The 23234-nt window shown below is 35.4% G+C and overlaps 2 protein-coding genes across 5 annotated transcripts; one reads left to right on the forward strand and one right to left on the reverse strand.

The window, feature by feature from the left end:
• Nucleotides 1-3297: 3297 nt before the first annotated feature.
• LOC107897996 (pentatricopeptide repeat-containing protein At5g02830, chloroplastic) lies at nucleotides 3298-14684 on the forward strand. Of its 4 annotated transcripts, none has more exons than XM_041091197.1 (12): nucleotides 3298-4034; nucleotides 4250-4337; nucleotides 4480-4684; nucleotides 4988-5098; nucleotides 5387-5551; nucleotides 5839-6408; nucleotides 6645-6710; nucleotides 6852-6932; nucleotides 7219-7316; nucleotides 12761-12971; nucleotides 13889-13949; nucleotides 14149-14684. In XM_041091197.1, exons 1-12 carry the CDS (start codon nucleotides 3446-3448, stop codon nucleotides 14490-14492), a joined length of 2589 nt encoding a protein of 862 aa, XP_040947131.1. In that variant the 5' UTR covers nucleotides 3298-3445; the 3' UTR covers nucleotides 14493-14684. The 4 variants fall into 4 exon arrangements, with proteins under 4 accessions (XP_040947131.1, XP_040947133.1, XP_040947132.1 ...); XM_041091199.1 differs by having other exon boundaries at nucleotides 3304-4034; nucleotides 5435-5551; XM_041091198.1 differs by having other exon boundaries at nucleotides 3304-4034; nucleotides 4991-5098.
• A 284-nt stretch (nucleotides 14685-14968) lies between these two features.
• Nucleotides 14969-16530, reverse strand: LOC107898500 (DNA topoisomerase 6 subunit A). The gene has a single exon (XM_016823967.2). The coding sequence runs from the start codon at nucleotides 16331-16333 to the stop codon at nucleotides 15080-15082; it is 1254 nt and encodes a 417-aa protein (XP_016679456.2). The 5' UTR covers nucleotides 16334-16530; the 3' UTR covers nucleotides 14969-15079.
• Between the last annotated feature and the right edge of the window lie 6704 nt (nucleotides 16531-23234).

A 23234-nucleotide genomic window follows, 5' to 3' on the forward strand; every position in this document is an offset into this window, starting at 1 on the left:
TTTACAAACACCGAAGGACTTAGAACCTTACTAGCTCACTGGATTCTTTATTTTTCCTACTCAAACCTCATGATCACAGCTTCATGCAGAGCTTCTCGTAATTATCTCTTCATTGGAGCAACCAAAGAAGAAGATAAAGAAGAAAATTAAATAGAATTGAGAAGAATTCACCCCGGGAATTCTTTTCTCAGTTATTTATAGCCCTTCACGCACGATTATCAACATTATAAAACTCATCCATTTGTAATCATTTTGTCTCCCACTAAAGAACCAGTTGTTTTTCATCCAACTGAACTAGAATTAGAACTCAACTATGTCCAAATCAGTCACTAAATTTTTCTTGATTTTTCAGTGGAAGTAGTCAATCTTATGATTTCTTTCAATTTAACCCCCAATTATTCCTAAATTCTGAACTTAAAGAAAATTGGGTGTGACACAAAGAGATTAAAGATATCCTATGAGGGTAACACAGTTATGACAAGGTCATTGGATGAGCACTGATCGAGTAGCTTTCGTAATGGTATGTAATTGGGGAGAGCTTAGTCACAATACTATAGTGGAATGAGTTTATGATTAAATGAGTTTATAATTAATAGTAAAAAAACTAGAACTTAATTATATATCATCTGAGTCCTAATCATATATGTCCAATCGGTCCCTCCGCTAACTCGTTGAAACCAGAAATGAATTGCATGTTGAATCAAGTGAACATAAATGTATAGAAATGATAAAGTTAGAGAAATGAGTTACTTTCAGAAATGAATGTGATTTTTCACTAAGTATGGAAATGACCTAAGAATTAATTTAAGTTTTTTCGAATTATTATTTAATTAATTGAAGTTTGTACATGAAATTAATTTAATTGGTCTTTTTGAATCTGTTGAATATAAAAGTTAAATATATTTTCTCATAAATTCTTTTACGGTAAAGTTGCCATGATATTAACGAAATTAGAATTGAGTTGAGAAAATCATTTAATTGGAAAATTTACTTTATTTAATTAATTTAATAGATAATATTTATTTTAAGAAATTGAAAAACATGCATTGGGTTGGATTAAATTATAAAGTGTTGGGTTAAAAATTTAAGAAGCACATATAATTAAAACAAAAAAAAGAGGCATGAATCCCCATCATAATACATATGAGGGGAGGCATACACTATTAGCCGCCCCTCTCTCCTATAAATAGATGGCACCGGTAGGGCTAAAAACACAATTTTTGAGATATTATTATTCTTCTTGAAAATAGTGAAATTTTATTTCTAAGTATAAATTCTATTTTCCAGGAATAACAATTCTACTGGTTTTTGATAGAGAGATCTACTTTTTTACTAAAATGAAGAAAATTATTTTTGGTTTTGTGTTTGATTTAAAATTGTTCGGGCCCACACTTGAAGCAGTTCGTTGTATAAAAATAGCGAAGAAAGTTGTTTGGTTGAAAGCCTAGAGCGCCTAGGGTCTGTCTTGCTCAAAGCACATGTATTATTTTGGAAAGAATTTTATTGCTATAAATATAAAAAACGGCTCGATTTTCAAAATTTTTATTTTTTTTGCTATGCAAGAAAATCGTTTTTGAATTGAATTTTTTCAAACATAATTATCTTTTGAATCTGAGCTACCAGATTAATTTTCATTGCACTAGGTCACACAAAGTGAGTTTTTCTTCTTTTAAGAGTGTTAGCACACTAAAATTGGATATAAGCATATCAGTGACATATTAGTGACATTCACAACATTGGACACCCTTCTTCTTGCCTTTTTTAGGTTCCTCCTTAATGACAATTCCTTTCTATTTGTTTCTAGGGACATTAGCATTGACTTCAAACTTTTTGAACATCTGACTTGAAGTCGAGACTTTTCTTTTAATTCTTGATAGAAGTTCTTTCAGTTTGATGCTCCGGTTGAAAGCTAATTTTGTAGATTGGACAGATTCAAAAACAACTCCAATTTCGATGTCACAATTTAGACTGTTGTAATAAATAACGACTTTAATTCATTTACTCATCTTTCCAAAAGAATTTTGTTTCACATGTTTAATATAAAATTAAAACAAAAAAATTATAGAGAAAAATAAATATTTGTTAACCAAATTTAAACAACACCACCATATTTACTTACATGAGCTAATTTACTTTGTTTGGTCAACTTTTCAACTTTTCAACTTCAAACTTTTAACATCAACAATCTTCTCCCCAACATGCAAATCTTCTACTCGAAATTTAACTGTGAAAATCTCTTCATATCAATCTTTATTTTATAGAAAAAGACGAAACAAAGTGTAATCTTTTTTCCCGAAATTCTCGAGTTTTCAAAATATTTTTTTTCCATTTTTTCAAATTTCAATCCAAACAACTAATTTTTCTTTCTAATTTTCATGTGATGGTTATTTTATTTAGGCTGAACAAAACTTGGTTCAACTCAAATTTTTTTTTGAATTTCGAATTTGAATCTAGTTGAATTTTTGAACTCGAATAATTCAAATAAACTAAATACCAAACTATAATATTTTACATTTTTACCTTAAATCCCTAAATCGTTTTACTTTCCTTCAAAACTTTTACTCTCCGCCCATCTCACCTCCCATCTACTCCAAACCATTTTTTCCCCAAAATTTTTTTGAATATTTTTCCCCAAAGTTTTACTCCCCATTTATTTTTTCCCCAAAATTTTACTCCCTAAATCTTCAAAACTTTTTATTTTCCCCTAAACTTTTACTTCTCACCTTTTACCCCCAAATTAAAAATCAAAATCATCCAAAAAATCCCTAAACCTAATAATAATTTTATTTATATATACTATTTATATTATTAAATTAAATTTCACATTTTATACTATTTACATTATTGAATTGTTTGATCATATTGAATCTTTATAAATTTCTATTAAAATTGAATTATTAATGATATAATAAAATATTTGTGTTAAAGTTTTATGTTGTATCAATTTCACATTTTATTTTTAAAATAAATTTTATTAAAAATTCATATTTTTTATTTTTAATATATTTTTTAATTTTAAAATACATAGTGGCAAGAATCAGAAGATAGTTAATACAACTAAACAAGTAAAGAAGCAATCTCGTATATAAAAGATTAATAAATAAATTATGAGATTGAAAGTTAATAACAAATTTAATTATGATCGGTGATAGTAATTACAAAGACCTAAAGTCATTATTTTTAATTTAACTAGAAAATTTCAAATTAAGTTGAGATATAATTAATCACCCTAATTTTTAATTTCATCACCCACCCTAATTTTATTCCTTATTTATTTTTATGTACGGAATTTATTACGGGAAAAACACAAAACAATTGGCTCATAAACGTTCACTAAAGATTGAAAATACCTGCCTTTCAAATTCAATCCATACCAAAGAGAATATCCATGGAAGAGCAGCCAAGTGAACTCACCGCAACTGTAACCTCACTTCCTTAGCCAAGAATGAAGGATTTTGTCGTCATCCTTGGCAGTTCCTCCATTTCCAGCCCTCCAACTCCCACCAATCTCCACCACCATCACCGCCACCGCTCTTCATCCAAGAAAACCAACTCTTCTTTCCGCAAGCTTTCTCCTTCAAGAAAACAATGCCATCCCGTCTCTCCTTCAATCCCCACCGTCCACTCTCATCAACACCCTTACCCTCTCCTCTCCTCCACCGCCCGATGGAACCACGCTTCCCGCCGCGACTCCCCGCTCAAGTACTACGCCGACCTCGCTTCGAAGCTGGCGGAGGATGGCCGTCTCGAGGACTTTTCAATGACGGTGGAGATGGTCGTTGCTTCGGGGGTTAATGCTTCGCGTTTCGCTTCTATGTTGAGTGTTGAGCTTGTTTCTAAAGGGATTGCTTCGAGTGTTCAAGAAGGGAAAGTTAAAAGTGTTGTTCAAGTGTTGAGGAAAGTTGAGAAGCTTGGGGTTGCTCCACTGAAGTTGGTTAATGAGTTTGGTTTGGATTCGTTGAAAAGGGAGTTTCAAAGGATTTTGGGTTCTGGCGAAGTGGAGGAAGCTGTTGATTTGTTGGAGGCTCTAAGAGGTAACCTTTGACCAATGAGCATTTGCTGCTTTATTCTCATTAATACCCAAATGTAAATCATATCATAATTCCTTAGAAACAAACAAACAATTGTACTAGATATCAGTGCTTGTGTGCAATGAGTTTCTCATGCTTGGAAGATTTTAGGTGTGTGTTTAGTTACTCTGTGTTTTAGAGGTTCCTTGTATTGCTTGACAGATGTTTTATTGATTCAGGTTTTCAGTTCACAATCAAGGAACTAGTGAATCCATCTTACATTGTAAAAATCTGTGTTGATAAACGAAACCTAAACCTGGCAATAAGGTATGAGTTCTTGCTTCCTTTATGTTTGTTCCCTGTAGGTCTCAATTTTATCAAACTCTGTAGCTTCAATGAATTCAAAGATGAACACTTTTTTACACTTTTTGATTGGCCTGTTCTAATTCTTGGAATGTTTACATTTAAGGTATTCTTGCCTGCTGCCACATGCCCATATGTTGTTCTGTAGCATTATATGCGAATTTGGAAAGAAGAGGGATTTGGCATCTGCATTGACAGCATATGAAGCGTCCAAGAAGAACTTGAGTGGTCCTAATATGTATCTCTACCGTGCAATAATTGACACTTGTGGTCTTTGTGGTGATTACATGAAATCTAGAAATATTTACAAGGTATTTTCTCATCTGCCTTCTGAAATTCTACGAAATTTTCTTCTAAGTGTTTCATTTGGTTGTGATTTCTGCCTTAAGTCCCGCAAAAAGATTCTAACCATCCTCCGCTGCCCGAACTCCTATTGCTGCTAATGTGGTTGTAACTTGCTTGATTAAATATGCTTGCAGTTTGGAGAGTTCGATCATCATGGCTTTGGTTTAGATTTCAATGCCTTTACATGCAAAATCATCCCTTGTTTTGTCACATTTCTAGATTTTTATATTCCAATGAGATTTGGCTTACTTTTTGCATGAATTTTGCAGCAGGACTTAGTCAATCAAAGGGTCACTCCAAATATATATGTATTCAACAGTCTCATGAACGTCAATGCTCATGATCTGGGGTACACATTAGATCTTTACAAGGACATGCAAGTATGCCCATCTCCTTCTCTTTGCTTCTATGGTTAATCTTTCTCTTTTTCATCTTATGTGTTGACTTACTGTTTTTCTGAATATACAATATAGATATAGTCATTTTTAATGGAAAGTGTTGATATATGTCTAATTGTTGCATATCTGATGATCTAGTGTCCAAGGTTGTGGCGGAGACTGGAGATGAACTTTCCCTATTTAAACATTCCATAGAACTACAGCATATGCAACTTTATGCTGCATATATATTAGCAAATATCATGTATTAAATTGTGTTTCTTTGTTCAGAATCTTGGTATCACAGCAGATATGGCATCTTATAACATCCTTTTAAAGGCATGCTGTCTTGCTCACAGAGTTGATTTGGCCCAAGATATATACAACGAAGTAAAGGATCTGGAGTCAACAGGAGTGCTGAAGTTGGATGTCTTTACTTATTGCACAATCATTAAGGTACTTCTTGCTGCCTATGTTACTTGGATTCGAATGCAACTGTCGGATACAGGTATATGTTCGACACGGATATTTCAATTTTTCTAAGTTTTTCGATGTATTTGGAGGGTTATATGCCCAAGCCCGTGTCTGAAAATATGTTGGAAACGGGTACTAAAAGGAAAACAAAGGGTCAAAGCAGCATAGCTTCCTGCACTGTCCAAGAAACAGTTTCAATTTCTATAACCTGTTCAATGAACCTGTTATGATATATTATTCTCTGACTAATGCATGCATAAAACTTTTAGATCTTTGCAGATGCAAGGTTATGGCAAATGGCACTGAAGATTAAAGAAGATATGCTCTCAACTGGGGTTACCCCTAATACAGTTACATGGTCATCATTGATCAATGCATGTGCCCATGCAGGTCTAGTTGTGCAGGCATTTCAATTATTTGAAGAGATGATTCTCTCTGGATGTGAACCTAATTCACAATGCTGCAATGTTCTTCTACATGCTTGTGTTGAGGCTAGCCAGTATGACCGAGCTTTTCGCCTTTTCCGCTCCTGGACAGGAAGCCAGGAGGGTAATATAGATAGTATGTTAAGTAAAAAACAAGTAAACAGCATATCTTCAGTTTCTACTACATCAAACTACATAACTACTTTGCATAATCCGAGTTCCGTAAAGAAGTTTTCTTTCAAACCTACTACAGCAACATATAATATTTTAATGAAGGCATGTGGTACTGACTACTATCATGCAAAAGCTTTAATGAATGAGATGAAGTCTGTTGGCCTTTCACCTAATCATGTAAGCTGGACGATTTTGATCGATATATGTGGAGGTTCAGGCAATGTTGAAGGTGCAATTCAGGTTAGGTATCCTTTCGTAAAGGAGTATATCCTATTTTGCTCTTCCATTTTATGTTGTTTCTCAAACATTAGTACATTATTGCTTCAGGTTGTATCCTTTAGGATCCAGACAAAACTTTGTTGCCACGTGTTCATTCACAATGCCTATCATTGGCCTGAGTCTAGTATTTTCTGTTGAAAAATGTTCTATGAAACTACTTACTTTCTCTGATGATGGCTTTTTTCTTTTCAGTGCAGATCTTGAAAACCATGTATGTGACTGGAATTAAACCGGATGTTGTTGCATACACAACAGCAATCAAGGTACAGGGCTCTGTTGAATATGTAATAAACTTGGTTATTCTATAATTGCTGCCTTGGACACACGGATGCACTTTTTCCCGTCACATAATCTCAAATTGGCTGTTGTTGGATTTTGATATTTCATACTATTTTGTATCATAGGTTTGTGTGGAAAGCAAACGGTTGAAGTTAGCTTTTTCGTTATTTGAAGAAATGAAGAGATATAGTGTTCAACCTAATTTGGTAAGTGATCTGTAACGATGCATATCAGTTATTCAATTTTTAGAAATTATTGAAAGAATGCGTAAGTGTGAATCCCAATGTGTCAACATATGAAATCACCTTGTATATAGCTGTAAACGGCTGTCAAAGAAGGTTTTTAGCAAAAAACTCAACTTCTTTTATGTTTCAAGCACTAAAATCATTCTTCTATAATGCTCAATAAAGAAATATGGAACTAGGCACTTCTGATTATTTTTAATACAGTTATGGTAAATCCATTTATTATACCTTGCGCCTTTTTTTACAGGTGACGTATAATAAACTTTTAAGAGCCCGTAGCAAATATGGTTCCTTGCATGAAGTACAACAGTGCCTTGCTGTATATCAGGAAATGCGGAAAGCGGGGTATTTTTAGCATTTTCTCTGAATTCCTTATCTGCATGTGTAGGTGTTTAATTGCAGATTGCCTTGTTGATACGGGGTTGCGCGCGGACCAAGATCGAGTTGCCAAGTCACGGGAAACTCCTACGAAAACCCTAAACAATTAGATCTGAAACGAAACAGAAAATTAAAAGATTAGAATTTTGAATTTTCAGATCTGAAATGAAATCCCCAAATCAGCAAAGAATCAAATTGAGAATAGAAATAAGTGTTAGGGTTCTTGAAACCCTCAAGGAGATTGTGATTCTGCCCAATTGAACACCAAGATAGTTTTCCCCAAATTTTGACAATCTAATTTCACCCAAAAAGAGTATGGAAAAACCCTAGAAATTGAGGATTTTGGGGCTGATTCCTTAGGATAGAAAAAGGCTGAAAACACAATAAGAACAGAAAATAGATTAGATAATGATTCAGCACAAGTAGAAATAAAGAAAGAATTGACAGTAAGAAATTAAAAGATAAGTCCTAAGAAGCCTTGAAATCTCGAAAGATTTCACAACTCCCTTCAAACGGCTCTAATCTCCCCTCCAAAGAATATCAATGGTAAGAAGAAGGTTGAAGATGGCTCCCACAATCACAAGATTGTTAAAACAACTTCTAAAGAAAACTCAAGAGAAAAATCTTGGAGAAAACTCAAAGAAAATTCTGCTCTCAACAAATCTGAAATTTTAATAATAATGATAAGTGTTTAACAAGGTGGACAGCCATGCCTTTAAATAGGCCTTATAACTAGTCCTAATCTAATTAGAAAACTAAAATAAAAAAAAATTCCTAATTATTTTAATATGGAAATTCGGTCAAAGGTCATTTTATCTGGGACTCTTGGACTGAATATTGACATAAAAATTTAAACTAAGTAAATAAATAAATAAATAAATAAAAATAAAAATAAAACTTTACAACTTGGGCCACTTTGACAATTTGGCCTGATTTTCAACTAAGTATGGATGGATTTCTTGATTGGGCTGGGAATTTGCTTATTGGGCCTCGCCTTCAAGAATTTGGGCTTTTGTGACTCGTATCATTCCCCCTTCCTCAAAAAGATTCGTCCTCGAATCTAAAAAATCAAATGAACTCGACTTTCCTCTATCGAACGGGACTAATGGCAATTGAGTCCACTGAAAAGAATAGCCATGAGATAGTAAATAGCAACGGAAACAAGCTTGTAGTCCAATCATAAGCATAACAGAACAGGTATAACGCATGTAAATGGACAGATTCAGATTACCATGCAAACAATCTAATTTACTCACCACTGCCTCGTCAAATATTTGAAACAAAGATGGACATGTTTTAAGGCATTCAGTCGTCTCACATTGTTCCCACAAACCATGAATAAATTGCGAGTAATAAATCAAATGGTAAACATAATCGTCACAAGTAGGTATTTGAAAAGATTCACATGGTTCACAGAGTTGCATAATCATACCATGCATTAATCGACGGTCTATAGATTCACTCACACATGCATTATCAAAAACAAGAATCTTTTTATCAACCATCAAAACAGATAGATCATCAATAAATAAAATAGGACAGTCAAGCACGTTTCGATCTAAGTGTTCATCAACACGATCTTTATCACTATCCGAAGAGTACAAAAGTGTTTCAAAGGTTTCAAGCATCTTACCTCGATAAGCAGAAGAATAAGGGTCGATTTTACCTTTTTCATTTAAAACAAACCTTCGCTCATCGGGGGCATAGTGTAGTCGAATCTCCGTTGTTGAGTTAACCTTTGTCAAATGGAACTCAAACTTCATGTACAACCACATAAACTGTTTAAGGCACGAATATAAATTGAAAACAAATTTGGAAAATTTCGTTACCTTATTCTCCAAAACAGATTTGGACAAATTCGAGGATTTTATACAAGGTAATTCAAGAGAATAACAAATCACGCTTCTTTTCGTAATGACTTTATCAACCACAATCGAAGAGTAACAATTAATCGGATCAAAATGAGGGGATCTTTTAAGAATTAAGTCACCAAAAGTTTTATCAATAATTTTCAAATCTGCACTGGACTCGGTTTTTAAAATTTCCTTACCTCGCTTACCTTCGGGATCATGTAGTGTGATTTCATCTTTGCCTAAGTTGATCGTATGAAAGCGTCTTTCATTTGAGAGGTATTGAAGTTGAAAGTTATCTTTCGATCTTTCAGGAACCTGAAAAGTAGCAACACAAGAAAAATTCATATCTTGGTTAGTGGAAACATTCCTCACTAGCCTTTCCTCGTCTTTTTCTTTTGTTTCTTTTTCTAACTCATTTTCTTTTCTTTCTTCAACTTCTTTTTCAAATTTCTTTTCTGTTTCACATTCCTTTTCACTCTCAATCTCTTTTTGCTCTTTTTCATTCTTTTTTTCTTTTTCCTCACTTGTTTTAACAGAATTTCTCAGTTTGATTTGGTCCTCATGGACTTGTTCCGGAGTGAGCGGCACTAAGGTAAGTTTCTTTCCTTGATGCTTGAAAGAATACCTATTGGTACGACCATCGTGAGTGACTTTTCGATCTACTTGCCATGGTTCTCCTAGCAATAAATGGCAGGCTTGAATAGGTACTACGTCGCACACGACTTCGTCTTGATATTTACCGATAGAAAAGGCGATGCGCACTTGTTGAGTGACCTTAAATTGGCTTTCGTTGCTAAGCCCTTGTAGTTGATAAGGTCGTGGATGCTTAGTAGTGGTTAAGCAAAGCTTGTCCACCATCGTCGTGCTGGCTACGTTCGAGCAACTTTCACCATCAATAATAACTCTACAAAGCTTACCTTGTACATGGCAGCGAGTATGAAAGAGATGTTCTCGTTGCTGCTCGCTCTTTGGTTTTGCCAAAGAGGGTTGTCCACGATCATGAAGATCATAATCAGTTCTAGGGACACGCCGAGGAGCGCGCCTATGAGCAGGAGGCTGGTTATCCACATCGTCTTTAATTTGATCTCGATATTGAGGCTCTTGATTCAACCGCACCTCATTGATAGTAGCAGTCAACGCTCGAAGTGCAGCAGCCTGTTCGTCCAACTGTTGTTGGAATTTTTTAAATATGTCACTAGTATTATCACCTGTAGACATTTTTTTTAAAACCTGCAAAACACTCAACACTCAAAAATAAAAGTTATCAAACCTCACCGTTAATCACTCAAAAAGAAAAAATCAAATTCTCAATGAGGTCGAATTCAATCTTGTGAGTTCTTTATCAGAGTTTATATCAACCAATTAGAGAGTGTGAACCAAACTACCAAAGAATCTTAATTTGCACTAGGATGCCAAAAACTGACGAAACACCAATTGATTCGTGTTGCACCGAGGAAGAAGTCGTGCACACGTTTAAATCCTACTAACACAAGAAACAAGAAGGTGTTAGATAACGTAAAGGAAGAATAAAGGGAAACAAATGAAAACCTACAGCTAAGAATCAATAAAAATTGCTGAAAACAGAAAACCCGAAAAACTGCGGAGTAACTTGACAACTTCGTTCGAGGTGTTCCCGATCTCCAAAAATCACGAAATTAAATCTGGAGTGTCCTTATATATTGAATTTTTTATCTGGAAATTTTGGGCACCAAATTCAACCCGCTAAATCTTTTTTAAAATTTTTATTGAATTTCGTATTTTTTGATTTTTTTTACTTTTTTGACTGATTTTTTTGCGGGAATAATTTTTTTATATTCAATCACAGTGCCAAAAACATGTATGTAAAATTTCAGATCAATCGGACAACGTTTACCCACTCAAATGAATTTTTTTTGAACAATTTTTCTGGGTAAAACTGCCGTTTATGCTTTAAAAAATAGAGATCAGTTTAGAAATCAACCAAGAACACCTAAAACGCCCAAAATCTGATACCAAATGATACGGGATTGCGCGCGGACCAAGATCGAGTTGCCAAGTCACGGGAAACTCCTACGAAAACCCTAAACAATTAGATCTGAAACGAAACAGAAAATTCAAAGATTAGATTTTTGAATTTTCAGATCTGAAATAAAATCCCCAAATCAGCAAAGAATCAAATTGAGAATAGAAATAAGTGTTAGGGTTCTTGAAACCCTCAAGGAGATTGTGATTCTGCCCAATTGAACACCAAGATAGTTTTCCCCAAATTTCGACAATCTAATTTCACCCAAAAAGAGTATGGAAAAACCCTAGAAATTGGGGATTTTTGGGCTGATTCCTTAAGATAGAAAAAAGGCTGAAAACACAATAAGAACAGAAAATAGATTAGATAATGATTCAGCACAAGTAGAAATAAAGAAAGAATTGACAGTAAGAAATTAAAAGATAAGTCCTAAAAAGCCTTGAAATCTCGAAAGATCTCACAACTCCCTTCAAACGGCTCTAATCTCCCCTCCAAAGAATATCAATGGCAAGAAGAAGGTTGAAGATGGCTCCTACAATCACAAGATTGTTAAAACAACTTCTAAAGAAAACTCAAGAGAAAAATCTTGGAGAAAACTCAAAGAAAATTCTGCTCTCAACAAATTTGAAATTTTAATAATAATGATAAGTGTTTAACAAGGTGGACAGCCATGCCTTTAAATAGGCTTTATAACTAGTCCTAATCTAATTAGAAAACTAAAATAAAAAAAAACTCCTAATTATTTTAATATGGAAATTCGGTTAAAGGTCATTTTATCTGGGACTCTTAGACTGAATATTGACATAAAAATTTAAACTAAGTAAATAAATAAATAAATAAATAAAAATAAAACTTTACAACTTGGGCCACTTTGACAATTTGACCTGATTTTCAACTAAGTATGGATGGATTTCTTGATTGGGCTGGGAATTTGCTTATTGGGCCTCGCCTTCAAGAATTTGGGCTTTTGTGACTCGTATCACTTGTGAACTCCCATGTTTCATAGGCAACATGATCATTATATGGTGCTTGCCGTTGATATTTTCTTTGGACCTAATGGATTGTGGACTTCGTCAATTTTCATTTAAACTTTTTGATATCATATAATGGAGTTTGAAGGGTTTTTACAATGTTAGTCTAGGTCTAGGTTAAGCAAATATGGATGTGTTGGACACAGGCGTTCTCAATTTTTTTCAAAGTTTTCCATATATTTAGAGGATCTTTGGGGGTCATATCTCCATAACTAAGTTCAAATATATGTCAGATGCAGGTGGTGGACATGGGTATTCCAAAGAGAAATGAAGAATAATACCGACATAGGTCTAGGTTGTGGCTTGGGTGAAAGATGCATGTTTTTGAAAATTTCAAAATTATAACAAAAAATAGGGCACTTGATTCATCTGTTCCTTAATTCAATGAAATAAACAAAAAGTTCCTTTATTGGGCCTTTTACCTTTCTCTGATGAAGCTGTAGCATGGCATTATTTATCGCTGCTATACAATATCCCTATGCAAAGCAATGATAAGATTCAGTCTTTAAGGGTTATCCATTGCAGGTACAAATCCAATGACATTTATCTCAAGGAACTCATTGAAGAATGGTGTGAAGGTGTAATAAACGAAAATAACCAGAAACAAGAAGGGTTAAGTTCCTGCAAAAGAACTGACCTAGAGAGACCTCACAGTCTACTGCTTGAAAAGATTGCAGTGCACCTGCAGATGAGCACGGCAGAAAGCCCAGCAGTTGACCTTCGTGGACTTACAAAGGTACGATTGATTACTGCTAAATGCTAATGCAAATTGAAGCATCATAAATGTGGATGTTCTCAGTAGAGTTAATATCGTATTTGGTTCCTATGCTTCAAGTAGTTCTTTAAGGATGTTCCTTTTACTTGTAAGTGAGCAATGTGATAGCTGCAGTTCACTTGACTGAATCGAGTTCATAAGATTAATATCATTAAATGAAGATGATGACATGACATTCAAGTATTCAACCAATCACATAATGACATGTGATACATTTTCTGTGTCGTCATTGAAAATCCACTTGAGCTACACATTTGACATCCAGATGTGACATACATTACCTAAATTCAGCAATAAACTGAAATTTATCAGAAACCATCTCCGCCATGTGTGTTTTCCACCTTAATGTCTCTCTGTGCTTTAAAACATCCATCATGTCTGCTCATTCTCATTCTCCTATAACCCAATTTTCTTTTTTCTTTTTAATTTAAAACAAACACCCAAGAACTGAAGGAAAAAAGAAGCCCAAACGAAAAGTTCTTTTTGTTTTTTGTTTTTCTTTTTGAATTATTTTTTTATCATGCCTTTTCCATGATGTTACAAGTAGATGCCAACTGTGTAAATCAATATGATTTTTAGTGACAACATCATTAATATGGTGCCACACGTCACCATGTAATTGGTTGACTACAGGCGATGTCAAGTTTATGAACTAGATTGACACTACTTGCATACCTCGCTAAAAAGGTTCTTAAGGTATAATAAAGACAAATCTGCTTGATTGAATCAATAGTCATCTTAAATAGTTGTTTTTTTGCCCTAAGCCATCTTAAATATTTTAGAGAACTTGAATCTTGAAGGTAATCTTTTTCATGATTTTGTATTTTCCTGACAACTGATCTGATCTCTCATGAGAGTGTGTGTAAAACTATGGACAGGTTGAAGCTCGGATAGTTGTTCTTGCTGTTTTACGAATGATCAAAGAGAACTACGTCCAAGGTAGAAAATATTTTCACTTAAATGCTTTAACCAATGGTTACAATATGTATACCTTTTCGATCAGGCAGATTAACACTGCATATATGAATGCATCTGACATCTGAACTTTGTGATAGTTGATTCACGTAAAGCTAAATACACGATTAAGTAGTGTATTTCAAAGTCATATTTTGATGCTTCTCACTAAATTCAATTGCAGGGCATTCAGTAAGAGATGATATGTTGATAATCTTAGGAGTCAGTGAAAAGCGTGAGGAAGCAGCCAATGTAATATCTGGGGTGAAAGATGCAGCAATGAAACTTCTGCAGGATGAATTGGGGCTTGAGGTACTCTTGGTTGAACCTCAAGTTAAAAAGGATGGATGGGTAGATTTGCAGACTCCTGGTGCAAATACAGTTTTATTGGAAAAAGCTGGAAAGAACAGTTTATCATCAAAGCCCTTATCTTCTACCAGGAGACCTGTGATTTTGCAAAGGTTAAAGGTTCTGAGGAAATCTTTGAACCACTGGCTCCAAAAAAGGACAGATGTTATTAGAAGGTGAGGTGTCTATATATAAAACTCAATTTTGTGCATTGTTTTTTATATAGTAATAATTATTTAAATATAGATATAAAAGAGAATAAGAGAGTGAACTGTAGAAGTGTCAAGATGAAAGATGAGGTCAACTGTATAGTTGTACTGACCATATTTAACTCGAATGTGATGAAATAAAATGGAGGTCATTTCATTTGTACCTACTGACTACTCTATTTCTCATGTATTAGTTCCGTTGTATATTCTCTTCCTCTCCTAAGCATTTTCTATCTTGAGAAAGATAATCGAGAAACAAAACAAAGTTGTATCAAAGAGGACATTGATATTTGCTGCTGTTGTAACCTACAGTCCTAAACCTAAATGTGAATTATTTTAGGCTTTCAAATGCATATGATTTCTTTCAAATTTCCTGCATATAGAAATTGTGAAAGCTACCAACCCATACCAATCAACGAATAATTAGAAGTAAAATAACAACACATGAAATCCAACTATTACTATCTTTACGAAAAGTGAACATTGAACAAATTTCCAAGTTCTCATACATAAACCTTAAACAACAAATTCCACATTCTGAGTTCTTACCTCTCCTGCTCAAAGCCAATCCTGCTGCTGCAACTTCAATGGCAAATAAACCTCAGACAAGTATTGAAACCCAAACGAACTCAATGCCTGAATCTCCGCCTTCTGTTTAGTCTTCACCATCAAATTCAACTCCTCAACCCACCCAGGGTTCTTCTTCACAAAATCTTCCTCCAATAAATCTTTCCCAGTCTTAATATCCTGTTCTGTCATTGGCAACCTACATTGCTCTGGTATCTTATACTTATCCAAATCACTTGGCCTTATCCCCAACCACTTGATATCCGGGGTAGTCAAATTTGCACTGTCATAAGACATGTTTTTCGATCCACACCCGTACACAGACAAAATTTTCAATCCATACGGATCACTGTCAACCAATGCCAACACTGGAAGCTTCAACTCCATCTTCATTTTCTTCAAAAACAACCTTGTAGCCACATCCGGCTGCCCTTTTGCAGTCACAATTATACAAGGAAACCGATTGTAAAACCGATCTTCAGCTAATCTAATATAAGCTGCATCTTTTTCTACCAACAGAATAAACAATGCATCGCTCTGCATATCTCCGACTCGATCAATGTTAGGAGGAATTGCTTTTCCTCCCATTCCCATTTTAGTACAATCGATCATATCTCCGTTGTCACTAAAAATAAGTCTCCCAACGACCACTCCTTTTTCCGCAGCGATTACGTTGAGACTGGACCGAGTGCAGCCAAGTATACAGGAAACGTCGTCCAGAACAGCGTCGGATTGAACCTGGTCTTGGAAGAGCTTAACGTCTGTGTAGAAAAGGTCACGCTTGGTGACGTGAATATTTTTGAGACAGAGTTGATGGACTAAAGAGAGGATCTTGGCGGTTATAGTGGTTTTGCGTACAGAGGAGATGTGGGAGAAAGGGCGGACGGTGGATTTGTCTTTTAAGACGATGCGGTCAAGTTCGGGGACGTAGAGTTGGTTGGAGGAAGAACGGGAAGGGACGGTGAAGGAGAAGCCTTGGCCGGAGAGGATTTGGTGGGTGAGCTGGAGAACGAGGGCTTCGATGGTGGATTGGACGGAGGAGAGTGAGAGGTCGGACACTTCCCGGCAGGTGGCGGAGAGGGCCAGGTCGGCTAGGGTTAAGGGTTTGGAAGTGGAAGAAGAGGAAGAGGAGGTGACGGATTTGAGGATTTTGAGGATCTGGGCATCCGATTTGAGAAGGTTCTTGAAAGGCTGGGATGCTGAATCGGAGTCAGAGTCGGCACGGCGGCGCTTCTTGTCGGCCATGGAGATGGACTGTGGAGGGAAGATACCCAAGTAAAAGGCGGGAAATTGGGAAATGAGTGACGAAATAAATGCAAGGGCTAGCTAGTTGCAAGGGCTTGCCAGTCAGTTGTTTGTAAACGGAGAGAAGCGCATAAATTATGTAGTGTGGAGTAATTTCAATTTTAATATTCAACAATTTGATGCCATTAATAAAATTGAAGTAATTTATTCTTATTAATTTTGGAAGTGATTAATTAAGAACAGTTATCATAAAGTTAATGTTTTATATTAATTATACATAATTTTAATTGATATAATAATAAATTTAACTCTCACTATTTATATATTTTGTTAATTTGATCTTAGTTTTAAAAAAATCTAATAAATTTAACATTGATTTTTACACATTTATACACAAATATTGCAGGTTAAATTTATTAATGTGTAAACTTTGAGGGTTAAATTTATTATTATATGAATTAAAATTATTTAAAATAATGAAAAACATTAACCCGTAATAAATTATCCTTAGTTGCTCACTTTAAAAAATAACAGAGATTAAATTGCTCTAATTTTTTTTGAGAATGATCAATTTACTCAATATCAAAATTGAAAAAAACTAGAGAGTTGGGAGAATAAGTGTTCACGAAAGGAGGAGGTTTTACATTTGCAATGTAACTTGTGAATTAATGAAAAAGTTCCTTTTTACATGAGCTCCCATCTTGTTGCCCGACCTGCACAACATTCATGACCAAATTATTGAGAATAATTTTATATTCGAAAATCACGTCCCAATGTTTGGAATTGGATATAGAAGACATTAAGTTGCTAAGTGCTAATATTAGGTTTATAATCCCTTGTTAATCATGATTGTGATCTATTTAATTTAAACTAAACTAAACTAAAATAATAATTGATAAATGATAATAATAATTATTATTACTGAATGAGATGCTTCAATTCTTTAATATATTTTTCAAGTCACATCTTAACCATGTTGATTTATTCTTATAAATTGAGCCAAACCAACATTTGGTATATTATATTATATTATATTTAAAATTTTATTTTTTATAATAATTTTATTATTTGTTTTTATCATTTTGGTCAAATTTGTACTTAAACCATAACAAACAATATATTTAATAATGACAATAAATGTTTTATTTTCTTTTTATTGTCATTTTAATTAAAAGAAAATCTCTAATTTATCGCTCCTCCTTAATTTCAGCTTATTTTTTTGAAAAGAGAGATATGACGGGTAATTTACCAATAAAAGCCCTTTTTTTTCAAAAATTACCAAAATGGGTCCATTATTTAATTATTTATCGGAATGGTCCTTTTTTCGCGTATAGCGTCCACGTCAACTCGATGTCAGGGTACGCGTCAGGAAATCACGTCCACGTCAGAGCGAGTTGCTGACGTGGACGCGATTTCGGCCCGCGCGTGAACAGTACCCAACGGTCAAAAATTTGACCGTTGCCCCCCAACGGTCAAAAAAAAACTATAAATACCCCCACCCCTTTTTATTTTTTCACAAACAAATCCTCTCAATTTCCTTCCAAAATTCTCTCAAATCCATATTTAATTTCAATTTCCCCTCAATTTCCTTTTTTAAAATAATTTTAAAATTTTTTTATATCTTTATAAATCGTAAAAATTTGTACGATTTCATCAATGGCCGGATCATTGACTTGTCTTGATAGGCATCACATATCGGTGGAACAAATGAAAATGGTAAGTGTTAAATTTAATTTTTAAATATTATTTATGCATTTTTAGATAATTATTAATTTATTATTTGTTATAAAAGTCTGTAGATCGGGTATTGGAATGCAATATCCGGAATATGCATGCTCATCCATCACCGTTGGTAGAGAACTACCTGCGGGAAGCGGGTTCTTAGCACGTGGCGACGGTAGGCCGGGGATGCAAGTTGGACCCGAAACTGATTAGTGCGTTGATCGAGAGGTGGAGACCCGAGACGCACATATTCCATCTTCCATGTGGAGAGTGCACTATCACTCTAGAAGATGTCAGTCTGCAGTTGGGATTGCCGGTGGACAAGCACCCAGTCACCGGGTCTGCCCAATCTAGCAATTGGGAGGCGGTGTGCTACGAGCTTTTGGGCGCTATTCCGGAGAAAATGGAGGGAGGTAAGGTCGAGATGGGCTGGTTACGTGACACATTCCCTGATCCGGATGAAGATTCAACCGAAATTGAAAGAATCTGATATGCTCGGGCATACATTCTTCAATTAATTGAAGGTTATCTGATGCCCGACACGTTACGGAGCCGCGTACATATAAGATGGCTGCTAAAACTCATTGATTTTAGAGCAGCCGGTGAATTGAGTTGGGGGTCTGCCGTCTTGGCAACATTATATCGGGAGATGTGCGGGGCGACGCGACCGAGGAGAGCAAACATCGTAGGTTGCCTGTCACTACTGCAGTTATGTGCACGGTTTCGCTTTCCATTTCTACTTCCTCGAGTGAACCACCCGTATACATTCCCACTTATAACAAGGTAAATTTTATATTACATTTTACAATTATTATGTAGATTTTTAAAAATAAAAGTATGCTAAAATTTTATTTAATTAGGTGGAACCATCCGGCAAGTTATGCTCGATTACCGTCCTCTCTTGAAGATATACGGCTTCTATTAGACCAACGGTCGGAAGCAGAAGTAAATATTATTGCAAATAGATATTTCCATACATTCGTTAGTCGATTGATATTTAGTATTTAGTATTTAGTATTTAGTATTTAGTATTTAGTATTATGTATATAACTAATATTTCTATCATGTTCATATAGTTTCAATGGACACCATACGAGGATTCGGCAATTCGGGCAATAATCCCGGAAGAGTTTTTACAAAATCCACAAGCTTAGCACGTGAAAGTCGTGTTGGTCAACTACGCAACCGTGGAGCCGCACCAGACAGACAGAGTGCTACGACAGTTTGGATGTAGACAACCGATTCCGGTGGATCCTGAGGTGTTTGACGATCAACACAAAGTCGAACTTCGACAATTGAATACGGATTGGACGAGATACTGGTCTGAGTACATGGAAATGTGGGAAGATCGGTATGAATATCTACCTACTCGGGAACCAATTATCATTCCGGAGTTATCGTGCGTTCCAGAATATATGCCATGGTTTAGGATCCATGGCAAACCGTATTTACTGACGCTAGAGGAGAGGTAGCATCAAATACGTGTTGGAAGGGAAATGCACGAGCCTCTAAATCTAGGACGACAAGACGACGAAGGCAGCCCCTTAACGAGGCCCATACATTTACCCGGCTCATCATCAGCGGTCATGCAATCACCAGGCCCAACGAGAGCACCGACGCAATCACCCGACGCAGCAGTTCAACCGATGATACCTACGTAACCGCCTTTTCAGATGATGCCAGGTGCGTTTCCTAGCCCTTATATGTACCCTAACCCTTATATGTATCATTTTTCGAGTCCTATGGCAGGTTGGAGCCAAATGCCCAGTTCAGCTCCATTTCCTGTTATGCCGAGTGGACCGCCGATGTATAGGCCAGCGGCCCACGAGGGATTGCAAGGGGGGCCGTCGGGGAGCTCTCCTTTTTACCAATCCTCACCAAACACTGTCGCCGTTCCTGATGCAAACACCGCCACGTACACTTCTTTGAAGGTGGATCATCGTCCCAAGTCCGACAACCAGATGCCGAACCGGAAGAACCAGAATCACCACCGGAGGAACAACAAACGCCGCCGAAATCTAGAGAAAGGAGGAATCCAGCGCGTAACCGCCGACGGCCGCCATGTGGCACTGAATACCCCGGGTATAGACATTGATTGCCGTATTTAAATTTATTTGTACAAATATTTTGAATATTTTGAAATTATTTTATGTAAAAAAAAGAAATTTTTTGAGTTATTTTGATATTATTTGATGTAATAAAATAGAAGTTTATTTGATGTAATAAAATAGAAATTTTTTCGAGTTATTTTGATATTATTTGATGTAATAAAATAGAAGTTTATTTGATGTAATAAAAACCCTAACCTAATTAAAAACCCTAAACCCTAACCTAATTTAATTAAAAACCCTAACCTTAACCTAATTTAATTAAAAACCCTAAACCTTAACTTAAAAACCCTAAACCTTAACTTTAAAAACCCTAACCTAATTTAATACAAAACTCTAACCTAATTTAATTAAAAACCCTAAACCTTAACTTAAAAACCCTAACCTAATTTAATACAAAACCCTAACCTAAACCTTAATTAAAAACCCTAACCCTAACCTAAATTAATTAAAAACCCTAACCCTAACATAAATTAATTAAAAACCCTAACCCTAACCTAATTTAATTAAAAATCCTACCCCTAACCTAATTTAATTAAAAACCCTAACCCTAACCTAAATTAATTAAAAACCCTAACCCTAACCCTAACCTAATTTAATTAAAAACCCTAACCCTAACCTAATTTAATTAAAAAACCTAACACTAACCTAATTTAATTAAAGACCCTAACCCTAACCTAAATTAATTAAAAACCCTAATCCTAACCTAAATTAATTAAAACCCTAAACCCTAACCTAATTTAATTAAAGACCCTAACCCTAACCTAATTTAATTAAAAAACCTAACCCTAACCTAATTTAATTAAAGACCCTAACCCTAACCTAATTTAATTAAAAACCCTAACCCTAACCTAATTTAATTAAAAACCCTAACCCTAACCCCAACCTAATTTAATTAAAAACCCTAACCTAAATTAATTAAAAACCCTAAACTAAGTTAACAATGTTACATTCACGTAATGTTAGATTGGGAAAAATGTTTTGACTGGTACTAACAATTAATAATTTTACATAATTTGATAATTTTACTAACCACTAATACAATTTTTTGACTTAATAATTTTACATTCACATAATGGTAGATTTGGAAAAATGTTTTGACTGGTACTAACAATTAATAATTTTACATAATTTGATAATTTTACTAACCATTAATACAATTTTTTGACTAAATAATTTTACATTCACATAATGTTAGATTTCGAAAAATGTTTTGATTGGTACTAGCAATTAATAATTTTATATAATTTGATAATTTTACTAACCATTAATACAATTTTTTGACTTAATACAATTTATCAATTAATAATTTCACAAACTTAATTTTTTTACAAATACATTCAACTATCGCGATTAGGGCATGATCGACTTATATGGCCTGGATTCCTACACTATCCGCACAACTTCGTTTGACTGGCTATTTCTCGGATATCCATATTGTTACGTGTTCTACTCGAGCAAGGTCGAATCTTTGGTTTGCGACGTAATTCTCTATCCGGTAACAGCTTAAAAGGAGCAAGAGATACGGGCGGCCACTTACATTCATCTGAGACCGGTGGGAAAACGTGTCTCCATACGTTGTACATGTTTTCTAATTTGTACACTTCGTCCGCATAACTCATCGGATCCAGACGGAGTTTCTAACAAGCTGCAATAACATGAGCGCATGGATAACAAAGTGCATCAAACATCCCACAGTCACAAGTCCTATTTCGCAACTGTACACGATATTGCCTGCCAGCAACACCTTGGTGCGGTCTGTCAAACTCTGTCACACGAAACCATAAATTGTCTCGATCGTGACACACTGTGTGCATGGTGTTTGCCCTCGCCTTGGCCTTGTTAATTTCTTGAACTACCTTATTGCACCATACATGGCCTCCCTGCATCTGGCTTGCATAACTTGCTGCTCGATTTGGAAATAGCGTCGCCAAACAAAAATATATCTCTTACACAACTGATGTTATCGGTAGAAGACGCCTTCCTTTAAGAACAAAATTTATGCATTCTGCCAGGTTCGACGTCATATGGCCATATCGTAGGCCGCCGTCGTATGCTTGTGCCCACTGTTCGAAACGTATGTTACAAAGGTAGTATGCCCCTTCTCCGTTTTGGGATCGTAAAATTGCCAACATCTCGTGAAAACAATTTTTACTTATTTCATACCCTGCCAATATAAGATCATAGCGAATAATTTATACCACTTCTACCAATAAAACTAATTCAAATTGACAAACGAAATAACACATATATAGACTAAATACCCATGTTAGTCACTTGTCGTCGTTCGCTCTTAGATGGATATTGCCTGTAGTAGTTCGAAGCAACGTGTCTTAGGAAATATCTATAGTGTGTGTGCTGCCATAAGCTTCCCTCTCGATCAAATATAGCTAGTATACCGGCGCCCTGATCTGAAATAACACAGATATCAGGTTGGGGGCACACATGCCTCCTTAACCTAGAGAGAAAGAAATCCCAGTCATCAGACGACTCCCCCGGTGTTATTGCAAATGCAATTGGAAGAATTTTCCCACCGCCATCCTGTGCCACTGCAAGCAATATCCGATGAGTATACCTACCAAACATGAAGGTACCGTCAATTTGTACCAATGACTTGTAGTATGGAAATGCGTCTCGGCATTGCTTAAAGGTCCAAAACAGGTGTTTGAACACTTGACATCCACGTAGCAATCGGCCGTTGTAGTACGCATGTTCCGTTTCAAGGTCTGTGATGGCACTTGGGACGTATCTCTCTAACACCTGACACCACTGCCATATTTTATTATATGAGGCGTCCCACCCACTATGCATCTTCTCTAACGCCTTTTGCTTAGCTATCCAATCCTTGCGGTAAGAGGGCGTGTACCCCATTTGGCTACGGATATTGGCAATTAACACCGACACTGAAGTCTTAGGATCTGCTTTTATCATGGGCAGTATCAAGCTAGCTAACATAGCTGAATCCATTTTGGGATGATCTTGTGAAATACCTACAGAGGGAGTACATTAAATAATGCAACATTGCATAATAAAAGTATTATTCAGATACAGTTAATATTGTACCTGCAGCA

This window comes from Gossypium hirsutum, chromosome D04 (assembly GCF_007990345.1).
Source record: "Gossypium hirsutum isolate 1008001.06 chromosome D04, Gossypium_hirsutum_v2.1, whole genome shotgun sequence".
NCBI classification, from domain to species: Eukaryota; Viridiplantae; Streptophyta; class Magnoliopsida; order Malvales; family Malvaceae; genus Gossypium; species Gossypium hirsutum.